Raw genomic sequence first — 24,835 nt, 5'->3', positions numbered from 1 at the left:
AGCCCCACCAAAGGCTTAAAACACCAGCTTTTTGAAAGGTCAAACAGGCGTAATTTTATATTTCGTCCGTGCCGTTGACTTTACGACAGCTACGTCAATTGTTTGCTCGATCTTGTACTGGGCCGAAGGTTAATTCCATAGGATTCTTTGAATGTGCATTCATTATAAAATGGGGCCCAAAAGTCTGAAACCACAATGGAAATCTGGGAAACTTTCAGGGAAAGTTTTAGGATTATGAAAAAAGATGGAACATTCTCCAATCATGCTTAATGACATGGACCATCAGGTTTTGCATACAATTCCATGTCAGTTCAACTGCATGCTGTCATTAACAACATGATCTCATGAAAATTCTTATGTATTCTTATGCAAAGTTTGGTTCTAACAAACATACTTTCTCTTGTGTTTGCATAGACACCGAAAATATTGACATATTGACAGCAGCTAAAGGTCATCATTTTACATATTGACACAGATAGAAACATATAAATGTTTACGTGCTCTGTTTGCATTGATAAATATTTAATAATTAACAGAATTGATCATTTAATTACTTTAAATTATAATCAATGAGATTAATTAAATGCCATCACAATTATTTAATGTGGTTGACATTATAATATGACATTTCGATGGTTTCATTCAGTTCGGTGTGATTTTTGCAGCCCTATACAACGTTTTAAAGGATTATATCACATTTACCAAGACTAAACTTTAAAATGTTAAAATGAATAAAAACTAAGTAATTGTTTAATCATTTATTAGGCATTTAGTTTTATTTTTGTTTACCATGGGACACAAAAAGTGTTTTCAGCATATGCCAAAAAACAAAAACCACCATAAATTTTTTAACTATAATCCAAATCTTCAGACTGCTTTTTGTGAAGAACAGACCCAAATTCAAGCCTTTTCAATGATCTCCGGCTCTATCCGCCACAGCACCGTCAACCCACGTTGTTTCATTTTCAAAATTTAAAAGAAAAACATTACAACCAGAGGTTTTACATTAGTTATGTCAGAATCAATTATTGTGATTAAAAGGTATCTGCCTGTTACGAGTTTTATTTGCTTAATAAAATGGTTAGGTTTAGGAGTAGGTGTGGGATTTGAAGTTGTAATATATATATATATATTTATATATATATATATATATATATATATATATATATATATATATATTGTAACAAATATTATTGCTACTGTATATTAATCAACTTGATCCATGATTTTTCATTGTTGAAATGTTGGGGTAGGGTTATGGGATCTAAAATATTTATAAAACAGTAAAAATGTACAAAAGATATGTATAATCGATTAGTGTATTCAAATATAGTTGTAATGGATTCATCAATATTTTACATTTCTAAAGCTGTAAATACATAAAAATCTTAACGTTTTAGATGCTTTCAAACGTCCATATTGTACATTTTAGTGTCTATCATACGTACAAACATGTACAGAATGATTAATTGTTACAAATGTAAACATACAAATAGCTACATATATTAATTAGTCATTAAAGCTAAAAGGGATACACCAAATATTAGGAAATTCTGACATTTCTGTAAATTTTTCAATTCAACTAGTTAATTTTGTCAGCATTTTTTTTATTTAGTCTTAGTCCTGTGTCAAATGTCTTTGATAGTTTTTATCATATTTAGTAAAGCTTATTCATTTTTTTTTTTTGTCAAGTTTTAGTTGACTAAAAGTCTGGGCATTTTAGTCTTATCTTAGTCCAAGAAAACCCTCAGTATTTTAGTCTAGATTTAGTCAATGAAAACAGTTGACATTTTAGTAATATTTTTGTCACATTTAGATGAAAAATCAAGAAATCCAAGTGTTGCACTATAAGTAAATCATTGCAATGATGTTAACACAAACCCTGAGTATCCAGAAAAAGAAACTCAACACAATCAAAACCAGGTGATAGTTTATGCAGGCATATTACTGCAGACACCTTTTTGATGTATGTTTTTGTAGGCAATTCGTTTTTATATCATATTCAAATAAATTTTGGTGTCAAATCAAATTAATTTTGATGGTAATGTGAAGGACAAATAAACACAGCATTGTCACCATGCCAAATACATAAGTCATTGGTCTATACACAATCTTACGTTACCTTTCCCGCTCACTTTCAGCTACTTCACAAAAATTTGCTAGCCTATTAGCTTAATGAGTTCAGTTTAGCTATAAAACACAAGTCTACATAATGTAACGCCACAGCCTTGTCTCAGGCGTATTAAGTTGTCTAATATAGTTGTCTTAATATAACAAACAAAAAAAAAACACAACACCCTAACATTACCACCAAGAAGTTAACCTACCTCAATTTCTTTGTGGTTAGCCTTCATACCATCATCTTCTCTATCCCCCAAGTCCAACTGTTGCTGTCATTATTTTATCGCGACGGCGTTTTGTGGTCCGCGTTCTGCATAACATGGCGGCTCATTTTTGCTTATCGTGGCCCATTCGGCACATTTCACAGCCAACACACTGGCCCGCCTGGTTCTCCCGATGGTCAGTCATATATATATATATGTAATTCAGAAAAAAAACAGACTATAATATTTTGTCTCTTCTTTTTTCCACCGACAGAAATAGAGAGATTTTATTTTTTTAAACTGCATTTTAGTCTCATCTTTTTTCGTCAGTAATATTGCATTTTGATATAGTCACAGTTAGTGGTTAATGACATAGGTGCCGTCTCGGTATTGTCTCATCTTAGTCATAGAAAAAAGGTCATTGACGAAAATATTTCGTCATAGTTTTCATTAAAGAAATTAACACTGAATTCAACTTGTAATGCTACAATTTGTAAGGAAAAAACTTTATTAAAATAGAAAAATGCTAAATGTATGTTCACTAGTCATCAGCTTGATTACTTTATACTATAGACTTGTTTTATTTAAATAGAATTGTGCAAGCCTATTGAACAACTACTAAAAATTCAACTAGAAAATTAAATTAAGCTAATTCTTTCGTTCTATTTTTCTTGTCCATTTTCTAATAATTTATTTCTAGAATCAGCTTTAAAAGCTGTAGTACATACTGAATTTCCTTGGATGTATAATTTATCAGCAGCGATTAGTGTGGTATGAGAGTCTGTGTAATGTACACAGGAGACGGGGCTGCCTTATCTTCGCCCCAATGAGAGGCCCATGCAGAGGATGCACAGATTCTGAGCGGCAAAAACAGCCCCAACGCCTTGGGAGGAAATAGATTGAGAAATCTGGAAAACTCCAAAGGCTAACATCAAAAAGAGAGGCAACGTGACGTAAAACTTGTGCATTGGCCATACGTGGCGGCTTCAGAGACCAAATGAGAAATAGAAAACGAAAGCAAGACAGAAAGATGTCATGCAGAGTGCAGTTAATTTGCAGTCAATAACTATGAGAGTTCACAAAACTTTCTGACAGAGAGCTACAGATACATGTGGGAAAAACATGGAATTAAGAAGCAGCGGCTAATGACCGTGCTAGCTTTTGTGTGCAAGCTGCAGCCTTAATTGAATTTGTCAGATGGATTTTTAGACGAGTGCATCCTTCCAACACAACTGAATCACAAACACGCCATCACTCAAGGTCTTAAGCCATCCGCAATGGAACAAAAGATCTCTCAATTAGTTGATTTTCTGCTGTTATTGCAGCCGCTGATGGCAGCCAAGAACGAGGAATCGCAATCCCTTGAGCGGAGATCTTGCAAAGCTTTATTCTTAAAGCTTCCCAGGCTGTTTAGAGGCTAATTTCACAGGCAAACAGATTATGGTAATCCATGTAAACACTAAAAAACAACAGCTTGCATGTTTTCCAGGGGGAAATTACTACTTGAGAGAGAACATATTGATTCAGAACACAGTTTCGACAAATAACAGACACACAAACCATAATGAGACAGACTTATTGAACTGTTCAAGCACCAACCAGCCCCACACCCCATCTCCAATTAAGATGTGAAAACTATGACGCCTTGAAAGACACACATTTCTGTTATATCAGTGGGGAGGACATTTTGTTACACGTATAGGTAGTTACACATACCTCGCAGCAGGTTCCTAGTCGTGCATCACCTCGCAATTACAGTGATAATTCTGTTCTAAAACTTTCCATTGAAAATGTTCACATATTTTCTTGCCTGTACAAACACTGGTTTGGGTTATATCCAATCTCCCTAATGAGTGTGCATGCCTTGTCTTACTTTCATCCAAGTGCATTTGTATACCCCTGAAATCCCCAAGAAACCAAAATTAGGCTTTAAATCTATGCCTGTTAGCTTTGAGGCCATTTTTAGTATAATAAAATTGACAAAAGCAACTTTTAGTTGATTTTTGCATTTATAATCTACAGCCTTCCTTTTTCCAAATTGTAACAAGTTTAAGGATGGAAAAGGAGGAGGCGTAACCCAGCTGAACAGTCAAAATAATGTTCAATGAAAACTTAAAAGACATAAACAAACACACATGGAAGCTGCGTGTTGCTCTCTCTCTCTCTCCGAACTGCTGCATCCAGCTGTATTTATCCCTCTCTTCGGCTGAGTAGCACGATTTGGGGCCGGGCATGCATAGTCACGCCCCAGCCCTGCCCTTCTCCTCGTCACACTCCTCCCTCCTTTGCCTCAGGCCAGGAACCTCCAGCATGACGTACAGCACCCCCCTCCATCTATCATGTCTGTGCCTGCCAGGAGGCTTTTCCCCACATCTCTAGAGCTGAGGAGGGGGACAAGGGGAGGGGGGAAAAAAAGCAGAGAGGAGAGGAAAGTGAAAAGGGCAAGGCAGAGCGACAGTGAGAGAGAGAGATAAAACATTTGCTCGCCGGTTCCCAGACACACCGTCGCCTGGTCCTCGACTACTCCTCCACCCTCAGGCGGACAACAGCTGCTCCTCCCCAGGCAGAGACGGGATGGAATGGAATGCCCCTCTGACTCCTGGCAGCCAATAGCAAGCCCCTCTGCCCCTGGCATCAGTTCCACCACTCCAGGTGGCCGGCAGCAAGCCCCTCCTTCCCTCGCAGATGGTGGCCATTCCTCCTCGTCATGGCAGCTGGCAGACACTCCTCCGTCCCCCGGCGGACTGTTGCGAGTGCTCCATTGGGTGTACGGCAGTGGCGAGGAATCCACAACAGCTCATCCCTCCTAGGTTTCGGCACCAATATAACAGGGTTTAAAATGGGCAAGGAGGTGGGATCCGGCTGAACAGGCAGCTGCGAGTGGCTCTCTCTCCCGAACTGCCGCATCTGGCTGCATTTATCCCTCTCCTCGGCTGATTAGCCCGATTGGGGGCTGGGTGTGCAAAGTCACAACCCGGCCCCACCCTCCTCCTTGTCACAATGACTCATCTTGCACTCACAGGTGCATAGAAATTATTGTCCAATCAATGTCCTCCCTCTGTCTGATTTTTAAATCCTTTTTTGCTTCAAATCGAAGTTTGAAATGTTTTGATTCACCTCAGAGCTGTTATGGTATCAGAAAAGCATGACTGAACATTAAGTACTAAAGAAGGAAGCATCATATTTGTCTAGTACACAAGAGCAGGTCGTAGGAGACATAGAGCCAGTCTTAATGAGAGGACACAGTGAGAGAAGGGAGATCTGGCCCCTGCTGAGGTGGGGTTGACATATGGCAGACCCCCTGCTCTCAGCAGTCTTGTTAAAAGGTCACACCTTGGTGACCATTACTAATGCACCAGCGATCTCCTTCATTACAGCCCTCTCCTTACCATCACACCTGACAATGTACAAGCTGCTTTCTTCAGACTTGCCTTCTGTTCTTCCTGCCCATTTACAAGACAATACAACACCATGGAAATAAAGAGATCAATCTAGATTGAGCTATGAATGATTATCCCTCTGGGGTCTGAGGGTGTTTTGGGTCCTGGAGAAGTTTTGACATGCCTTGACATTTGTGCTTTTTTCAGTTGCTTAAAAACACATTAATGACTAAAGTCTGATAACACTGTCTTCAGCACAAACTGGGCTACAATAATATGTGAGCAACATGTATGTACAGGTTTGTATTTTTGAGAAAAAAATGTTTATGCATGGTTTTTGAAAAAACGAAAATTTTAAGTCACTGAAATAAGGCCATATAACACATACTAAACATACTAAACATTTGACTTTTGAGAACTTGTAGCCTAGAGTTTTGCTACAAAATGATGTGAAAATCATCCTGATCACTCATTCATACAAAACAAAATAGTCATTTAACTTTTGTGTGACAATTTTAGAGCTGAATGGTAATATGCGAGGAGGCGTGAACGATCATGAATATTGATGAGATTCACACCTGAGGACACTCCTCTGGGCCCATCAATGAGGCATGTGACAAAGAGAATTAATGTGAGGAGACTTAATGATCAAAATCAAGTTTTAAGTTAAAATAAGTAATCTGACTATATATTTTCTTTACATAAAGACTTTACTTAATTTTAGACCTACACTACCATTAAAAGAAGTCTCTTCTGCTCACCAAGACTGCATTTATTTGATCCAAAATACATATGATAATATGCTGATTTTCTAATATGGGCATATTTAAAGTGCATTTACTAACCTGAACAGATATTTGCAAGCACAAGCTTTGTTGATGATAACGAGTCAGCATAAACACATTAAAATATAATCTAACATTCATATTATTTTTATAAATATTACATATCATATTTATATCATACAGCATACAATGTAAATGACAACATTTACATGTAACTAAAACTTGCCTATTAGGACATGTCAATACTTTGAATGTCAAATGTCAAACTTTGAATCCTGTCTGGAAACAGTCTCACTAGTAAAATACGTACATGTTTATATAAAATTGCATGTCAGCTAATGAAAACTAAATGACTTACTCGTTTGAAATTGCATCCTCTGCTGGAACAAATCTCTCTTCAAAATACAAATGTCCACCTCTTCGTCTGAGAAAAATGTTAACTCTTCTTTAATAGCCAAGAGTTTGATCGCCTGTGTATCGTTACAAGCACGCAGAAAAGTTTAGTTGTGTTTGTTTACATCACATCTCGCAGTCGGGGGCGTGTACTTTTCCCTTGATCGCCTCAGCACATTAGCGTATGAATGGCGCGCTCTGCTGGTGGGTGTGATCACATTACAGATAATGAGATGGACCGGTAAAAACTGTACATCGCTTTGTTTCAAACAGATTGCATTGCAGGAGAATATTTGTTTTAAATTTGAATTGTTTTATTTAAAAGTAGACATTTTAAGCTTTCTTTAGACATATGTTTCATGTTTGTGTGAGAAGAATTCATGGAGTTTAAGTTAATTTTAGTGACGTGTTTCTGAAATATGATCGTGAACACAGAGACTGCTGAAAGCTTACCCTTTTATTTTATTTATTTAAAAAAAAAACACAAGGTTTTGATGTTAATATGAGTGTACACAAAAAGAAGACCCTCTATAGTTTATAATCATGTATTGATTGTATTTATATGACCATAAATGACGGAGTATTTTAAGTCTATGTTACTGCTATGTGAAAAAAAACAGCAAAAGCGCTGGCGTTTGCCATTCTAGAAAGGTTAAATAAAGCATTGCATACACAGGAAACATAAAATAATTGAGGAGTCGCAGATTAGTTGCTGTTAAGTTTGAAGGGGGAGTTCAGGGATGCAGAGAGGAAATTTGCAAGCATGTAGGATGATGTGTCTGTGTTTCACCAATTGTTTGAGGACAAAAATGTCCCCACATTATAGAAAAACCTAAAATCACCAACATTATGAGGACTTCCGAACTTATTCTAACGTGTATCTTAAAGCTGATGTGTGTATCATTATCAAAATACTTCCTTCTCTCCAAGGATATTATGGTGAGGTCACCATAAGTAAGCCATTTTCAGGTTGGTTTCCCAGAAAAGTGTAAACATTCGCTCTTTGATGCCATCATGCATTTCTTAGCTTATCGGAGTGTCCCAACTATCCCAATACAGCAACACTGGCTCAATCAAAAGTGTGAGTTTCCAGCGGGACTATCTGTTTGGCCAACCAATGGATCACACAGGAGTATTCGGGGAAAGCATTTTAAAAACAATCATAATTTCTACAATTACAAACTTCAGCTTTAAGGTTTAGTGTTAAGGTATAGAAAATATTATTAGCTCTATATAAAAACAATGGAAATCAATGGAAAGTCCTCATAATGACAGTAAAAACCAACCTGTGTTTGTTTGTGAATGTGTGATGTCACATACCCTCTGGAGTGGAGCCAGGTTTATATGAACCCGTCGAGCTTATTTTACTCCTTCGGCTGGTGTCACTGTTGACAGACAGACTGGAGCGAAGCTTTCTCTGCACACGGTGCGAGACAGGCGGCGGGTGTTTTCTGGGCTCGGTGGCGGGGGGCTGCGTGACTCCACACGGCGTGCTGTGGCCATTACTTAGCGTTGTGTGCAGGCTGTTTTGTTGCCTGGCAGCCTCTCTGTCACTGGCATGCTGTAGGGATGTCGCTGGCTGGGGCAGAGGCTGAGGTTGAGCTACAGAGAGGGAGAGACAGAGAGAGAGTTATTTAAAAGCTTGCAATCATCTGTTTGGACAGGAAAGACTTCACAGCTGTACTTTGGATTAGTAACATGGTATTTTGGCTGAAATTCTTGACCTTTATAGCATTTTTAGATTAATATGCTATGTAAAAGAGGAGAAGAAACGACTCGCCCCTAACACTTCCATTATAAGTGCTCGCCGTAACCTCGATTGTTGTTTTTCATAAGTAAAGGAAGGAAAAGAGTCAATTTTCTTTTGTGGTAATCTACACTACACTACAAATGCAACTGATTAAGCTTAATTTGTATTGAACCTGGAATATTCCATAAAAACAACTGCAAGATATTTACTAGAGTAAAATTAAATCTTAAGTTTTTAATTTCCGCAACACTAGAATCACCAAACGGAATTGCAAATATAATCACCGTTTTCAAACAAATTTGAGAAAACTCCACCCATCTTCCATTGGTTTTCCAAACACACGGTCCCATCCCAAACTCAAACCATTGGTTGAGCCAATATTGCCATGTCGGAATATGAATTTTGTGGTGAAGATCTGAAATTTGTTTTCTCTAGATTCATTTTTCTCAGTTTTATTTTGGTGGGAGGTCTACACTGACAGTGCATTATTGTTAAGTAAACAAGAAATCTAGCCCACCTCTTGTCTTTATAACAACATATCACCCAGGAAAGACACTGACAGGAATGTAAAACAACGTAATTCAAAACAAGCTGTAGCGGCTTCATCAGCCAGCTGTCTATCCACACGTACATTACAGCAAGTAAACAGGAACGTATTTACTATCAAACACTTGGACAATGCTTCATTTGTTTGATAATGATTCAATTACTTTGAAAAATGACTAGACTAATGGATGGTAGATAGATCAATAGATGACCAATAGATGGTCAAATGATCAATAAATGGGGGAAAAGCACTCATCATGGTGTTGTTCAAGGATTGCCATTTGTGGCATTTGAACCAATGAGCTTTGTTACAGATTTTTTTTCCACTAAACTGACTTCTGCTAAGCTGAGAAGCCTCAAAAGGAGTTGCACATTCATTGTTAGAGACAGCACAAGATGTTGGAGGCATCTAGGGCACGCTGATCGGCTCATATGAGACCTACAAAACACCAAAGGCCAACACAATCCAAAAAGTTTCCCCTCATGAAATGAATGTTGCCTTCAACCCAAGGCATGATAGGTGATAAAAATTGTATAGCTGCGCTAACCATAAAAACAAGCATTGTCTTGCAAACAGTAATTGTACACAAGCTGACAGGTCGCATTAAAACACCATGTTATGGTGCGGAAGAAAGGGAGGGGAGAAAGAAAACAGTCCAAATTGGTCCTCTAACCGCTCTGCTACCAACATATCAACAACTATTGAGAGTCTACATTTGTAGTTGAATAATACATGGTCTTCCGCTACACACTCTGTCAAACACATCACAGGCAAACAGAGGGTGAGTGCCTCTTGACTATCTAAGCAGCATCCCAATTTGGTCCCCTGGATCTGACAGCCTCAAATATCCTGGGAGAATTTTTAAAAGGCCAGTGTTTGATGGATTCATGAAGAACACACAAATATAATTGCCATTTGTCACCACATGTTTGGCGGATGCCCCATACGGGGACGGCAAACCGGGACGCCCAGGAGAGATGCTGCGGCACTGTGGTGTTGCTCTATGTAAAACTGTGGATAAACACCCCTTGCCTTTGTGTCACAGAAAATAGCTCCGCTGGAAGAATTCAAAATTGCACCCTAAAGACGAGGAAGAGGAGCATGGTGGACCTCCCAAGAACGAATATGTATGAACGTCAATGGCGTGGAGCGGCATAAACAAGACGGCGAAAATTCTGTCAGGCAGGAGGATGTTGGAAGGGAGGTGAGACAGGGCAGGATGTACTCTCATTTGCACTGTTCTCTATGGAGACTTAAAGGTAAAGTGAGAAAGAAATAAGAAAATAGAAAAGTAGGTCCCTGTATTTTTGCAGCACAATGCATTTAAATATTTCATCCTGAGAGTGGAGCTGTTTGCCATGGCCCATTTGGACGGCCATCGAAAGAGCATACATTGATTCACTTGTCAACTCACGGCATCTAGCTAAACAGCCCCCATCCATTTCCAAAATCATTTCCTAATGGCCAACAATCATTACCTGGTACAAAAGAGCTGGCCGGTGAAAAAACACAAAACATTGGTCGGCACTGTGAAAGTAAGAGTGAAAAACTGCCATCTAAAGTTGGAAAGGTAAGCATCTAAAATTAAGTTGTTGGAGGAAACCTCTTTTAAACGATATCTTTTGTAGACTGACGGTATAGCTTAAAAAAAATCTTGAAAATGATATTATCATTTACTCACCCTCATGCCATCCCACATATGACTTTTCTTCTGCAGAACACAAATGTTGATTTTTAGAAGAATATATCAGCTCTGTACGTCCATACAATGTAAGTGAATGGTGGCCAGAACTCATTTAAGGCATCATATAAGTAATCCATATGACTCCAGTGGTTTAATCAATGTCTTCCGAAGTGATCCAGTAGGATTTGAATGAGAACAAACTAATATATAGCTCCTTTTTTACTGTACAAATTGCCATCGTGGTCTATAGGCACAATCGTGATTTCAAGCTCAATTACACGTTCTAGTGCTTCAGGCATGCGTAGAGCATTAGAGGGTGCAATAGGAAGTGTAATCAAGTTTGAAATCATGATCGCAAAGGAGACTGTTTTCAAGATTTATGGTAAAGAAGGAATTGCATTTTGCGCCGTTCTCACCCAAAACTGATTGGACAGAGCTCAAATATTCTTCTAAAAATCTTAATTTGCAGAAGAGAGAAAGTCATGATATGAGGTATATGATAAGATAATTTTCATTTTTGGGTAAACTATACCTTTAACTATCAAGAATACAAAGATTCTTTCAGGTTTCAATGAAAATTACAAATATAGAACACAAGGCTTTCTACTTTGTATATTCTACACAAACAAAATATACTTCTTTGAAAATTATTAATGAAAAAGATTGACAAATAATCCTTCAGACATTTCTATATTAGAATTTATTTAGCTTGGTGTACATAATATGAATGCAACACAAATACCTGTTTAATGCTCCATGGGCCAGTCTCTCTGATTGAAATGCTAATTTGTAAATGTGCTCTGACCTACCAAGAGAGTTCCCACCATCTCCCAAAACAGCCCAGGGTAGCATTTCTCCATACAAACACCTATGGCAAAGCTTGCACCTTTCAATCCAAAGCAATATACACTCTCATTTGAAATTGCGTCCCCGTATTTATAAAACAAAACCATGGGAATTTGGTTGCAGGGAAGGAAAAGCAGAAGGAATATTATTAAAAAGACCTCTGACAGAAAATGTTCATCAGCACATTAAAGATGTTTACAGCCTGACCTTCCGACATGATGGCAAGGTCTTCCTGAGTAGAGGGGAATGTTTAAGAAAAAGTATACGAATTGAAATTTTCACTTGTGGTGCATTTGATCTACTGCGCATGTTGGATCCACTTATTTCAGAACCTTCCAAAGTGTAAAACGAACTGTGAAAATTGCGTTTTTGTTCACAACCCAATTTACTTCTGTATTCTCACATAGGCATATTCCAAGTGACACAGGATATCCAATGAAAACGAATGTAGGGCTAGACTTAATATTATCCATTGTGAATTGACTGAATTGTGAAAAGACGTCTACGTGAATGGTGGTTGGAGGGGAGGAGTTGAAAACATATGAAGGATTCATGACAAAAGCGTAGTAGTTTCAGAGGTGGAGCAAAATACTACATTTTGATAAAAGATTATGAATTAAAAAAATAAAAATTATAATATATATATGCACACCTCTGAATCGTGCACAATAAGAAAAAGGCATTAAGAAAGTTTATGGAGTTAATTTTTAGTTCACTTTGAATTTAAAGTACTTGGAACACCAAGGCCTTTCCTGACATTGTATCATGCACAACAGGTTTATGTACTTTCAGTAAGTTATTTCAACTTTCATCCAATTTGTGTCTTTTAAACCTTTATTTGAGAATACTATGTGTCTTGATCATAGTAATTGCCCTCTTCTTTGAAGCCGCCCCAAATGTCACATGCCAAAGCTGTTTTAACTCTATTATGGCACCTCCTCCGGTTTTCTGGCACCCTACAATATCTCATTTCTGAGAGATATCATAGCTCACATCTTATTTTATCCTCATTTCGAGCCGAAGATGAATAGATAGTCACTATTACTCAGCTTTTTTGTGCTACTGCACACTTTTAATTCTTTCTGACAATCATTTAAATTTGGCTGTTCAAACGAAACCTGCCGTAGAGATGTAACACCTGAGAAGGTGTTTAATATTCCAGGGCCACCCTCTTTCGCAGTCATTCACTGTCTGTCCCACTCGCTCACTCTTCTTTTTTTTTTTTACTCATCTCTCCATAACAATGGCAAACCGAGCCGGGCGTCTGGGATTTACTAATTTCAAATTTAGTAATTTGGCTGCTGATTGAGTGGGAAAAAAAATAAGCCCTTCGGACCTTGTTCTGCTTAATTACATTTTATAAGGCAGTCAGCAATGTGAAAGACAAAGAAAAAGATTGCAAAAGCTTGAGCTTTTCATCAATTATACTTCTATTTCAAATCAGCATTTGCTGTATTGGACATGCAAGCTATAAAAATCAAGCCCTTCAGAAATCCCTCAATCCTTGCAAGTAAGATAGGGTGAAAAAAATCACTCTATGCATTAAAGGCAAGTTGATGTCGTTGTGGATTTAGTAATCTATTAATAATTTGAGAAATGCTAATAAAGCAATAAGATAAGCCTTGCATTACAGTGATTTTACTATGGGTAATGGGTGTTCTTAGGTACGACGCAGAGAAAGAATAATATTTAGAATAAGTCATTCTTTCACTAATATAGTTCATTACATACTGTCTACACCGGACATGTCTGTTGATGCGACGTGGCGCAATGCACTGGCTTGAGGCCGTCTACACTAGATGAGTTGAAATGAACATTCTAAATGACACCCAGACAATCAGCTGTAGGGTTGAGTACAGAGAACCGATTCTATGTCAGAACTGGTTAATCTTTTTAACAAAATACCGGGATCGTGACAATTTGGCATATTAATATAGAATGTATGGTCATATCTGCATTTTACAAAAGGTTTTAAACAAGGCTCGTAGAGTTAAAGAAATTAACCAGAGCAAAACAAAATTTACACATCTCTCTGGAATAATTGATTGTTATTGGTCTATTGTGGCAATCTGCAATGAACTATTTTTGTATAGTGAATGCTAATCTGCATAAATGATCCTTGTCCCAGGCTATTGATTTCCTACTTTTGATTCACAAGGTCTCTGTGGCAGGGTGGAGGGCGGGGCCGGGTCTTGATTATACACACCCGGTCCCTTATCAGGCTAGTCAAGCCTCCGAGAGGGATAAAGGTTGACTGCGGAGGATTGTGTGGGAGAGAGAGATAGTTTACGGACATGTGTTTTTGTCTTTTATTTAAGTTAAGCAATAAAATATGATTTATATTGTTGACAAGCCGGTTCTCGCCTCCTTTCCATTGACTACGTTACAGTCTCAAATCGATATTGATTCATTTGGGTTCAGTTATAATGTCCACTTTGCTTACATATGAAAGAAATTCTCTCCCAACTAATGCTGTTAATCAAACTGGGGCCTTCTAACCAAGTACCTTACAAAAATATATATATATATATTTTTTTTTTTTATTATATTTTGTTTGTTTTTCATAATTTGTTACATTTTAGTTTTTAAAAGTGAACAAATCCACATATCCCATCAATAAATATGATATTCTATTGAATATATTTTATTACGTTTATTGTTTACATGCATCATTTTAACTATTTACAAGTATTTACATTGATTTGTTGAACACGTGCTAAAAACAGTACCGTGTCTAAGAAAACCGGCTGTTCTGTAAAGAGCGTCTGTCAATGAGCACATATTACCAAGAGAGGACTCAAATGGTTTTACCTCAACAGTGCCATATGTGGTTAGGATAGTTTATATTTTGTCATTTTTTTATCAACAACTGACTGTAAAGAATAGGAAGGGTTTTAAAGAGATATTATTCAATGACAAATAGACTGCGTGGATCTCGTATTTTGACACACACTGAACGAGTCAAACCAAACTTTCACTCACAACAGGGTGCTGAACTTCTTACCCACTATACCACACAACTACTGATGAGTGAAATCTGAACATTCCTCAGCCAGTGGCTAATCGTAGACATTTTAGTTGTATAGCGCACAATTTGGTTGCAAATGCAAGTGGTTTCCTCTCATTATTGTAGAGGATTGCGCACAGAGTAAAATCTAGATCTTGGTATTTAATAATTAACAGAGAACGTTCAAATGAAGATTGAGATGCATGTGACTTTATTTTTAAATGTAGCTTTGCTAGATTCTTGTTTAAGTGGGTTAATGTGCAATCAGTCATTCATGATGATTGTTTTGTGATAACGACCAGCTGACTGTACATTATCCCACTTATTGTATGGAACCTTAAATGCAACATGAAATCTAAATATCATTTACTTTCTAACCTGGTACTTTGTTTAGTACCACCGTCAGTCGATGTTCCAAGCAAGCTGAGCCGATACTAAATGTGACGTCAAAATCCTGCAGATCACTGATTGGTCAGGGAGAATAGTCAATACCAGCATCACTGGATTTCCAACACTTGACATAAACCTGCTAGTTTTAAAGTTAGTAACAGCGATAACAGTATAATTTGTTCAAATGACTTTCAAATTGGGAAAAAAGAAATGGCTGTACGCAAAACCACACCATAGACAATAAACGAGGTGCAGACGGTCCTCTCGTTAGCGATGAGCGAAACGAAAAGGTATCTCAGGAAGCGTCTCAGCTGTTGGGCGCACACGGCTACCACCAGACCAACCAACACTGTAGGGAAAAGTGAAAAAAAAAAAAAAACTTGGTGGTTCAACCAAATGGACGCTATCTAAACCGGCGAGCAATGGGAGGGAGCCTTTATAATCTGCATGAAAGCTTCACTTTATTTAGTTGACCAGCTACTGGAAGCTTGCTTCTAAAATAATCAGGCCAATTTAACAGTTACACTTGTGTAAAATCACCATGCAACAACTGCTTTATGCAGCACACTGAGCTAGTAGCTAATAGCTAGCAGTTGTGTTATCGTTTTGGTCAGTTTGTGTCTTGTTTAAGATGATATCACGGCAGTAGAGGCGGCGCAACTATGACGATCAGCCTATAATCCCACCCACGTTGAGGTGGCAACTGCAATGGCAGTGCATGCTCAGAAAAGTAAATCGAGTAGAGTTGAGGCGAGTCGAACCATAACGTGCAGTGGAAAAGTGCCATTAGTTCAAATCCTGAAACACACAATCCAAATCCACATCTGTTTCCATCACAAGGGAATGGAGGAATGCAATAAATGCAAAAGTTCTTCACAACTGCTGTTGTAAAGCACACATCTTGCACATAATTAGCAGTTTTACACAGCTACCACATTTTCTCGAAATATCAAATAAGATGTGACTCAGACTGAGCTCAGGAAGCTGCCAGACTTACATCGAAGAGTGCTCCACCCTACCTCATGACAACTCCAAACAAAAACCCAGCAACACAGATGTGAAGAGCCTGGAGGTGCTTTTTTTCAGTTTCAGTTACATTGGTGACTCACAGATTCCACCAAACTCCCAAAACAAATCTCATGCAGAGAAAACATTGGAAAAGGACCTGAACAAGGATTCAGAAGCAGTAGGCATCTCTTTGAGGTCGTTGTAAGAAAAGAAAAAAGGACATTGGATGTTTTTGAGGTGGAGGTGCATTTGCTTGCCCTCATGCCATTCCAGATGTCTATGACTTTCTTCTGCTGAACACAAATGACATTTTGAGAAGAATATCTCAGCTCTATATGTCCACACAATGCAAGTGAATGGTAATCAGAACTCAGAAGGTCCAAAAAGGACATAAAGGCAGCATAAAAGTTATCCATAAGACTGCAGTGGTTAAATCCATATCTTCTGAACTGAACTGATAGGTGTGGGTGAGAAACAGATTAATATTTAAGTCCCTTTTTACTGTAAATATAAACTTTCACTTCCACATTCTGGTGTGGACATTACTTTCAAAAGGGGTCAAATGTGGATAAAAAAAGGATTTCGATTTTGATCTGTTTCTCACCCTCACCTACCATATCACTTCTGAAGGCATGGATTTAACCACTGGAGTCAAATGGAATACTTTTATGTTTACTTTGTGATTTTTGGACCTTCTGAGTTCTGATTCCCATTCGCTTGCATTGTATGGACATATAGAGCTGAGATATTCTTCTCAAACAGGACTTTTAAGATTTTATTCATTTTCATAACTTTTCCAGTGATGCAATTTCCAGGTTTACCATGACTGTAGGAACCTTGCTTAATTACGTGGACATTTATTAGTAAATTATAATCAAGCTGATGGCGATGACCAGTGTTCTAATAAAATCAGGTTGAGTTGAACATACAGAACGAGGTAAGGCTCTGAGTTTCAGGGATAACAGAGACTCCAGTGGCAACTAAAGCCAGCCAGAGTTTATTAAAAAAAATATCTATGGACAAGGTTCCTTTATTTGCTCTGTTTCAATCTCAGCATTAACCACACTAATGTGACAGCTGTGGGTCACTGGACTCTGTCTTCAGGGTGCCAATCAAGACTTTAAGCCCAGGAATCAGGCTAAAGGACAGGGGGGTTCATCTGTTTCTAAGAGGATTTTGACGGGAGATGGCCGTATCGATTTTAGCTGTAGCAGGGAGTGCAGTCTGAATGGAGTCAGTTGGTGGCTCCCTGGTCACCCCCGAGTGATCAGAGGCCTTACAGAATGACCTACCAGAGGTGTGGTGAACCTGCAAACATGCAGGGCAGGGGGGAGCACATCACGAGAGATCACTGTAATAGAAAAAGGTTTAACCTTAATGTTGGAGCCAAAACCCTGTTAGAGGGCCAGTAATCCCTCCCGCTCAACTCTTATTTCAAGTGGTTTTCTGCCAGTCTTACTGAAAGATGCTTCATCTTGCATTGTGTGCTGGGTTCGGGTTGCTGCGGTATGGGAATTTATCTTTGCAGAGTTGCAACACCACGTCAGGTTCCAACTGCATGAATCTCACAAATCCTGTCAAGAACATTCTGATTTAATTTTGTATTAAAATCATGCATTTTTATTTTTTGCTGAAAAATATTATTTTGTCCTACAAAGTATTGACCATTGAAAGTGAGATTCATCATTGAGAATAATCGGACAATGCACAATGCTAAATATATTAATGGTGCAATAAATAGACTTTTCCTTCAAATATATTTTGTTGTTCTTTTGATTTTGGGGTGATATGTGGCCTGGACAGGTTTTCATTAGATTCTCCCATCTACCTCACTTATCACAGTGTGGGCCTCAAATCTACATCTTATTAAAAGATAGATGCCACTTTTCAATCTTTGTTATTGTTCAAACAACCTTTTCCCTCCCTATACGGATTCAAATGGAATTGCACTAGTGGTCAATGAGAACAATCAAAAATGCTAATGGAATGCTAAACCTATAGCTCACAGATGTGTAGATCACCTTATCGGAGTTAATTTAAATGAATTCAACACACGGCAACCTGCAGAGCTCCAAAAGGGCTTTGGCACTTGTGTGAGCACATTAATTAAAATGCTGGGAATTTTTCCATATGAAATATGTCTGCACCAAGACAATGAGGAAATAATTAGCACAGAGGTAGAATCACAATGGCCATTTTAATCAACCCCTGCACTAGCATTTCATCCTATTTATTCCAGTTTTGATTCCATGACCCACGGCTAAGTAATCACTTGAAAATTACTCGTCTGTTATAATGGGCTCTTGCTTCCGAGAAAGACGTGGTCTGAAAAATTAGCATCTTGAATCAATCAACTCCAAACCGCCCAAAAAGATCAAAATAAAGGCACGCTTCAAAAAATAATGCAGGTGAAATGCACAGAAAAGATACTGCATCCTCGTAGAAATATTATTCGGGCCTGGCTCAGATTCTGAAACAACAACATATTTTCATTTTTAATGATTGAAATGCTACAGCAGATGCCCAAGAAAGCATAAAACATTATTTGAAAATGTTTGTATTTCACCCTAGAATGTCTTTCTTTCCCCGTTCACGAACATCAATGACCTGATCCCACGGTAAGCACTTGGTAATGAGTTCCTAAAATTCCAGAAATAACAGAGATGTTGTCGTCATACAGAATGATATATATTCAAAAAAATGACTGTCACGTGAATAATTCAGTGATTAAACACCTCTTGCTTATTACATCATTACCTTGTAATGCATTCAGTTCCAGGCCTGAACAAACCTTTCAGTTGGGAAACTCACCACTTCTTACATAACTGAAACTCCTCCAAGGCATGAGAACATGCTACAAGCAGTGAACAGCATTATATAGCAATGGTTTTGCCAGCATGCTCTACAATGGCACAAATTGCTGAAATGTGTGTTAGTGTGGCCCATTTGAAGGAATAGTTCACCCAAAAATGAAAATTCTCTCATCATTTACTCCCCCTCATGTCATCCCAGATGTGTATGACTTTCTTTCTTCAACAGAACACAAGTAAAGATTTTTAGAAGAATATCTCAGCTCTGTAACTCTATACAATGCAAGTAAATGGTGATCAGACCTTTGTAGTTCCAAAAATAACAAAGGAAACAGCTTTATGTAACCCATATGACCTAGTGGTTGAATCCAGAAGTGATATTAAGGCGTCTTTACACTGCCAAGTTAATCCTACTTAAAATTCTGTGTGAAGATGCAATGTAACATAAAAGCCAGTCTAAATTCAGCCTGCTCTAACATACCTCAGAGCAGCCTTAAATACATTTTTTGTAATGACAGAGCTTATATTTCATAACTTAGTTTCATATTTAGGGTATCAATTAAAATTTTATTTAATATCATATTTATATATATAAAAAAAGTAGGTTTAAAACATTAATAACATATTATGTATGAAATTGTAATACAGTTATGCCTGCTCTGACCAGCATTTAAGAGTTTAAATGCTAGTTTAAATACAGCTTCTGTGCCACCTTGGCAGTGTAAAGATGGCTTAATAGACTTGGGTGAAAAACAAAGAAACAGGACAAAAAGTGTGAGAAAATCTAACAATTGCAACCTAGAAAAGTTTGCCGTTACTGATTTGCAGCAACAAACACATAGACAAAGCAATCAGTAGTAACGGTACTAAATAAACACGTCAGAGAAATAGTCATACTTTAAATTTCAGTTCTTCAAAAAGGTCAGGGAGCTTTTCTCGTTTCCTTGTTCCTAGGTGCCGCCTAAAAACATATGCAAATGCAGCTACAACTAAGTTTTAAGCTAATAACATGAGGTGAACAGGAATATTGTTAGTAAAATTACATTTGAAGTGTTTTTCTCATCTCAAGACAGAACATCTAAAAAAAAAAAAAAAAAAAAAGAGAGAGAGAAAAAACATAGATAAAGTTAGAGATAGACAAAGAAAGAGAGAGAGAAAAGGGGCAATCTCTGGCATCTTGCATGGAACAGGTTTCCTGCATGGTCCACCAGAGTTCCATACAACGGGACAGTGGGAAGTGGGTGTCAGAATTTTTTTTTCCTCCAAAATTGAGTGGTGACAATTTTCCAATCACATGCTTTGTTTCAAATCTTTGTTTCCCTAATTATTTCCAGCCAGACCAGTGATGAGTGAGCTTTTCCATGACTCCACATCCATTTAACCACTTTTGCATAAAAAAATGCCATGGGTTAGTACAACAACCGGGCTGAACAAACATGGATCTCACATGCATGTCCAAGGTGGTCAGGACATTCAGTAGTCAGTACCAACACCAGTTATATTTAATAGTTCTTGAGACCAATTTCGATACCACTGTAAAAATGTGCTAATATGGTAATGCACTACTGAACACACTCCTTTAGCCTATTTAAAATTGCATTTCAATATAAATAATAAATAAAAAGAAATGCAAGTGTTTCACAATTAAGCATGCATGAATTGTGCTTTTATTTTGACGTGAGCTTTTATTTTGATGTGTGGTTTTGACAGATGCTTCACTACTTCTGAATGTCTGTGGAGTTTCCAGTGTATGAGCAGTCTGCTTCATACATTTTTTTTAATGCACGCAGCTGGAATGCAGCCACACTAGGGCATATTCGATTTTAACTTGATTAATTGCCTTCTTCAGTGTAACAGGAGTACAAGAGCACATGCTCAAATAAGTGGGTGAGCATTTAACAGCAGTTGTGTGATAGTCAGGCAGCGTGCTGGGACCACTGGTATTGTTACATCTTTTAAAATGTTAGTACCAACTTCGTATTGAAGTACCGGTACTTTTGACAACACTAGTCCAAGGTGTTATCAAAATCAAAATGTTTATAATATGCAAAACCTGAGAGAGCAAGAAATGTCTGTGATGCAACTCCAAGCTTTACCAGGTAAGAGAGCTCCCATTTCAGCACATTCAAGTTCTCAGCTGTGATTTCCATATCCAGGCCAACCAAGGCCAAACCACAATGGGATATCCTTCCTCACTAAACTTTCAAGACTTTGGCAGAGGAATGACTGAAAGTAGCGTTAACTATTATCCAAATTTATTGGATTTGAAACATGTTGGTTTAAATTCAAAACATTTTCTAAGAACACATACATAACAATTAAGATGAATGCCAAACAGTCAATGCTATTTGCACCTATAGTATTATCTTGACAATGATAAAACTGAGCAAACAAGTTTGCATACAGATTATGCATTATCATAATCTCAAATCATCACAAAGTTTCTCTCAAAGGCAAAGAATATCAGAGCTGCAGTAAATAGTCATAGGAAGTTTCAAATCAGTTATCAGCACAGTAAACGGTCTAAAGAATTAAAACCACATCCATCTGTTTTCCAGATGTAAGCTTTGGTTTTCAGTAATGTCGAATTGTAGGAAATGCTGACAAACGTTGATATCCAAGCTGATAATTCCAAAAGAGATTTGATCGTGAAATGCTTTGAAGTTTATGGTGAAATACCACTAACTTGACAAAAAAATTCTTTATAAGGAATCAATTTTATATACATAACAAATCTTGATTGGTAATAAAAAATAAATAAAGTTCAAAACTAGATGTTCTCAATTCATATATGATAAGAAGCGTGTAATGACATTAGGGGAATTGCTTTTCCATTTTGCAATCGCTAACATGGTGTTGGCTATATGATCGAAAGATAAAGTTATCATCTATGTCCCATTATTAAGAATAATCCTCATTAAACCAAAGACGAAACTTCTGGTTAACATCTGACAAAAATATGCATGATCATTGGAGTCTGGCCAATGATCACAAGCATGACAGTATAACAAAACTAACACATTTGTCATCACTTACTTCTAACAAGGTCATCACGGGTGTGGCTCTCCCCGGTCATGTGACACTGCTCATCTGCATTGTGATCTCCGAGTAGCGAAGTTTTGGATGTTTCTGTAGAGTTTGGTGATTCATCAGTGCAACTGTTGCATTTATCTGGACAAACAAGAAAACGTTTAAAAAAAAATTTAATCAAACACAGTAACAGTAGCAAACCTATCAGCTAAATGGCATTTTCCTCACTATTCAGAACTCCAGTTTGCTCTAGTTCATAGCTGCCAGGAAGCAAAGCATGCAAAAGCCCAATGTTCATATTGGCTTTCCTAGGCATCAAGAATAAAATGAGCAGCTCTAATTTGCCAGATAAAACAGATTCCTTTGGTGAACGGTTACAAAACTGTGTGGGCGGATCAGGGAGGCCTAAGCCAGAATTCTGGATCTCATTTTCTTGATTCTACTCCTGGGTGCATAATATTTGCCAAAGTTTTTACAGCTGTAAAGACAGCATTCATTAATGGATTTATTAATGGATGTGGGCAAAACTTGCCTGATAGCCTTTCAAAAGTATAGGTGACTTTTGAGCATTGCACTTAAAGAAACAGTTCACCAAAAAGTGAAACACTTTTTCAAACCTGTAAGCTGAATATAAATATTGCACACAAGCAATATGGACCAATGTTTATGGTCCATTTGCATTCTTTTGAAAGCCTGAAAGCTTCTATACCCCCCATTTATTATAATTGCATGGAAAAGAGCAACCAGGACAATTATTAAAATGTTCTCCTTATAAAAAAAAAAATCATACAGGTTTGAAAACACATGGGTATGCATAAATTATGACATTTTGGGGTGAACTAATCCGTTAAGCTCTAAACATGACAATATGTTTCTAGATCCACAAATATCCGACTCTGTTACTGTGAAACACAACAGATCATTTCCATTAGAGGCAGCCTTCAATGTGGCCCCACTTGTACACAGGCAGTAGCAAAGCACTCGTTTATTTAATGTTGTCAAAGCATTGCTATTATACAGAACTGTGTTTTTCCATCAGTCAAGTGAAAGCTGGAAATAAAGTGTGTGACTCAGCAAACAGTTGCATGTCTTCACTTTTTTTTTTTGTTTGTTTAGTTTTTCTTCCTACAGTCCTTGTTACAACATATTATGAGAAAAATCAATACGACACAGTAGCTTTAGATACTGAGATTGATATCACTTTATCCGGCCTTGAGTCTGAAGAATGGAAACCCTTTATTCCAGCTATAACTTCTCAAATCGCCTCATGATGCATCGCTGTATTTAGTGATTACAGTTTGAAATAAATTGCACTATTCTCCAAGCATACACAGACCCCAGGGAGGGAAATCCAGTCCTATTGGAGAGACTTTGAAGGCCCTACAAAAATCCATTTGTCACCAGAGCCTGTGATTGCTTACTTTGTCCTACTTTGCCATTTTTTGACAGTGCTGTAATGATGCTTGGTATAAATAGGATGGTTAACGTTTCAGTGCCTAAGCAAAAAGAAGGGGGGGAGTCCAAGCTTATTTTACATGTGATAATCTCACAAGCAACTAGAAAGTTAATTAAAAACTATAATTGGCAGTGGTTCCTGCTAATAGTTACCAAGGCGCTCCTTCAGTCTTTATTGGAAAATAATGAAAACACTATCATGCCTACTGGCACAACATACATATGAGGAATCTGTTTGCACGTTACTATTTATGCAAGACAGTTACCAGTCATGAACATGTGCCTAGTCTTGTTAGTGTGCATTACAAATATGTATCCGTCATTATTTGGCTACTGACCAAATTAAATGTATGCATGCATGCCATAAATAATTATTAATCCATGCTTAAAGTGATAAAAACTAGTGCACCGTCAAAGCTATTTGTGACATCATAAATAAGTGTTTACAGAAGCTCAGATCACCCCTCTTACCTGGTGAGTTGGACAGAAGTAGACTTGTTTCCTGTTGGAGCTGTTTTTTTGGCCCTTCAGGCCCCTCCGGAGGTAAGATAGTCTCCGAGGACATGAGCCAGACTTCTAGTTTAGATACTAAACACACCCGAAAACGTAATCTTACGTAATCAAGAGTCGAACCTGTAAAAATAAAAAAAACATAAAAATAAAAAAAATTTGAATTGTTGTGTCAACCTTTAAATGTAAACAAAAGCGTTGCCATTTCTTTTCTCAAGAGTTACGTCATCCAGTGAACTGTCGTTAAACTGCAGTGGAAAGTTTTGCTATGCTTGTATCGCGTGGAAGAACACAAAACGTCACAAACACCGTTTTGAACTTCTTATACGCTTGACAATTCAATATGGTTTCTGTTTATAAAAAGTTAAACAGTTTTGAGTACCTTTCAAACATGTCAACTCCCAAACGTCTTCATTCGCATCCTTTCTTCAGGCAAAACCGCGTCCCGTTAGGATAAAAAAATAAAAAGTTACCGTCTTTAGAGGATCAAACCCCTGTAAAACTTTTCAAATTCATCTGAAAAAGTGTTCAAAAGTCACTGTCAAGATGTGGCAGATCAATGAGTTTGAGCGCGAGCGTCCTACGCGCGCTCGAGCTGCTGCTGTTGCAGGAGAAAGTTTGAGCTGAAACATTTTGCATCACATCCGGATTCTGACGCAGATGAGCACAAACAGCTGCATTCAGATGGACCGCATGAGAATGTGAGTGGACTGACAGAATTGTGCTCGCAATGAGACTATGTAGAAGTGATTTTGCATGCGGGCGTATTTATCTAGATATGTTCATTAAGACGTCCCATTGACTGTAATTAGCATACAATAGTGGCCAAAAATATTGGCACCCTTTGTAAATATGCTCAAAGAAGGCTTAACAAATCTGCATTGTTTAGCCTTTTGATCTTTCATTAAAAAAAAAA

The 24,835-nt window shown here is 37.7% G+C and overlaps 1 protein-coding gene across 1 annotated transcript in view; it reads right to left on the bottom strand.

Moving 5' to 3' along the window:
* mdfic (MyoD family inhibitor domain containing) overlaps positions 1-24,549 on the bottom strand; it is a 30,285-nt gene extending 5,736 nt beyond the window's left edge. Inside the window, exons 1-4 of the mRNA XM_052121201.1 lie at positions 24,302-24,549; positions 23,881-24,042; positions 21,961-22,095; positions 8,203-8,484 (exon numbers count right to left, since the gene is read on the bottom strand). Of these exons, the coding sequence (XP_051977161.1) occupies positions 8,203-8,484; positions 21,961-22,095; positions 23,881-23,974 (511 nt within the window). The 5' untranslated portion in view covers positions 23,975-24,042; positions 24,302-24,549. The remainder of the gene's footprint in view (positions 1-8,202; positions 8,485-21,960; positions 22,096-23,880; positions 24,043-24,301) is intronic.
* Positions 24,550-24,835: the final 286 nt, after the last annotated feature.

This window comes from Xyrauchen texanus, chromosome 47 (assembly GCF_025860055.1).
Source record: "Xyrauchen texanus isolate HMW12.3.18 chromosome 47, RBS_HiC_50CHRs, whole genome shotgun sequence".
In the NCBI taxonomy this organism is placed as follows: domain Eukaryota; kingdom Metazoa; phylum Chordata; class Actinopteri; order Cypriniformes; family Catostomidae; genus Xyrauchen; species Xyrauchen texanus.
Note: the sequence above shows the minus strand (reverse complement) of the source record. Positions and strands in the feature narration are given on the sequence as shown.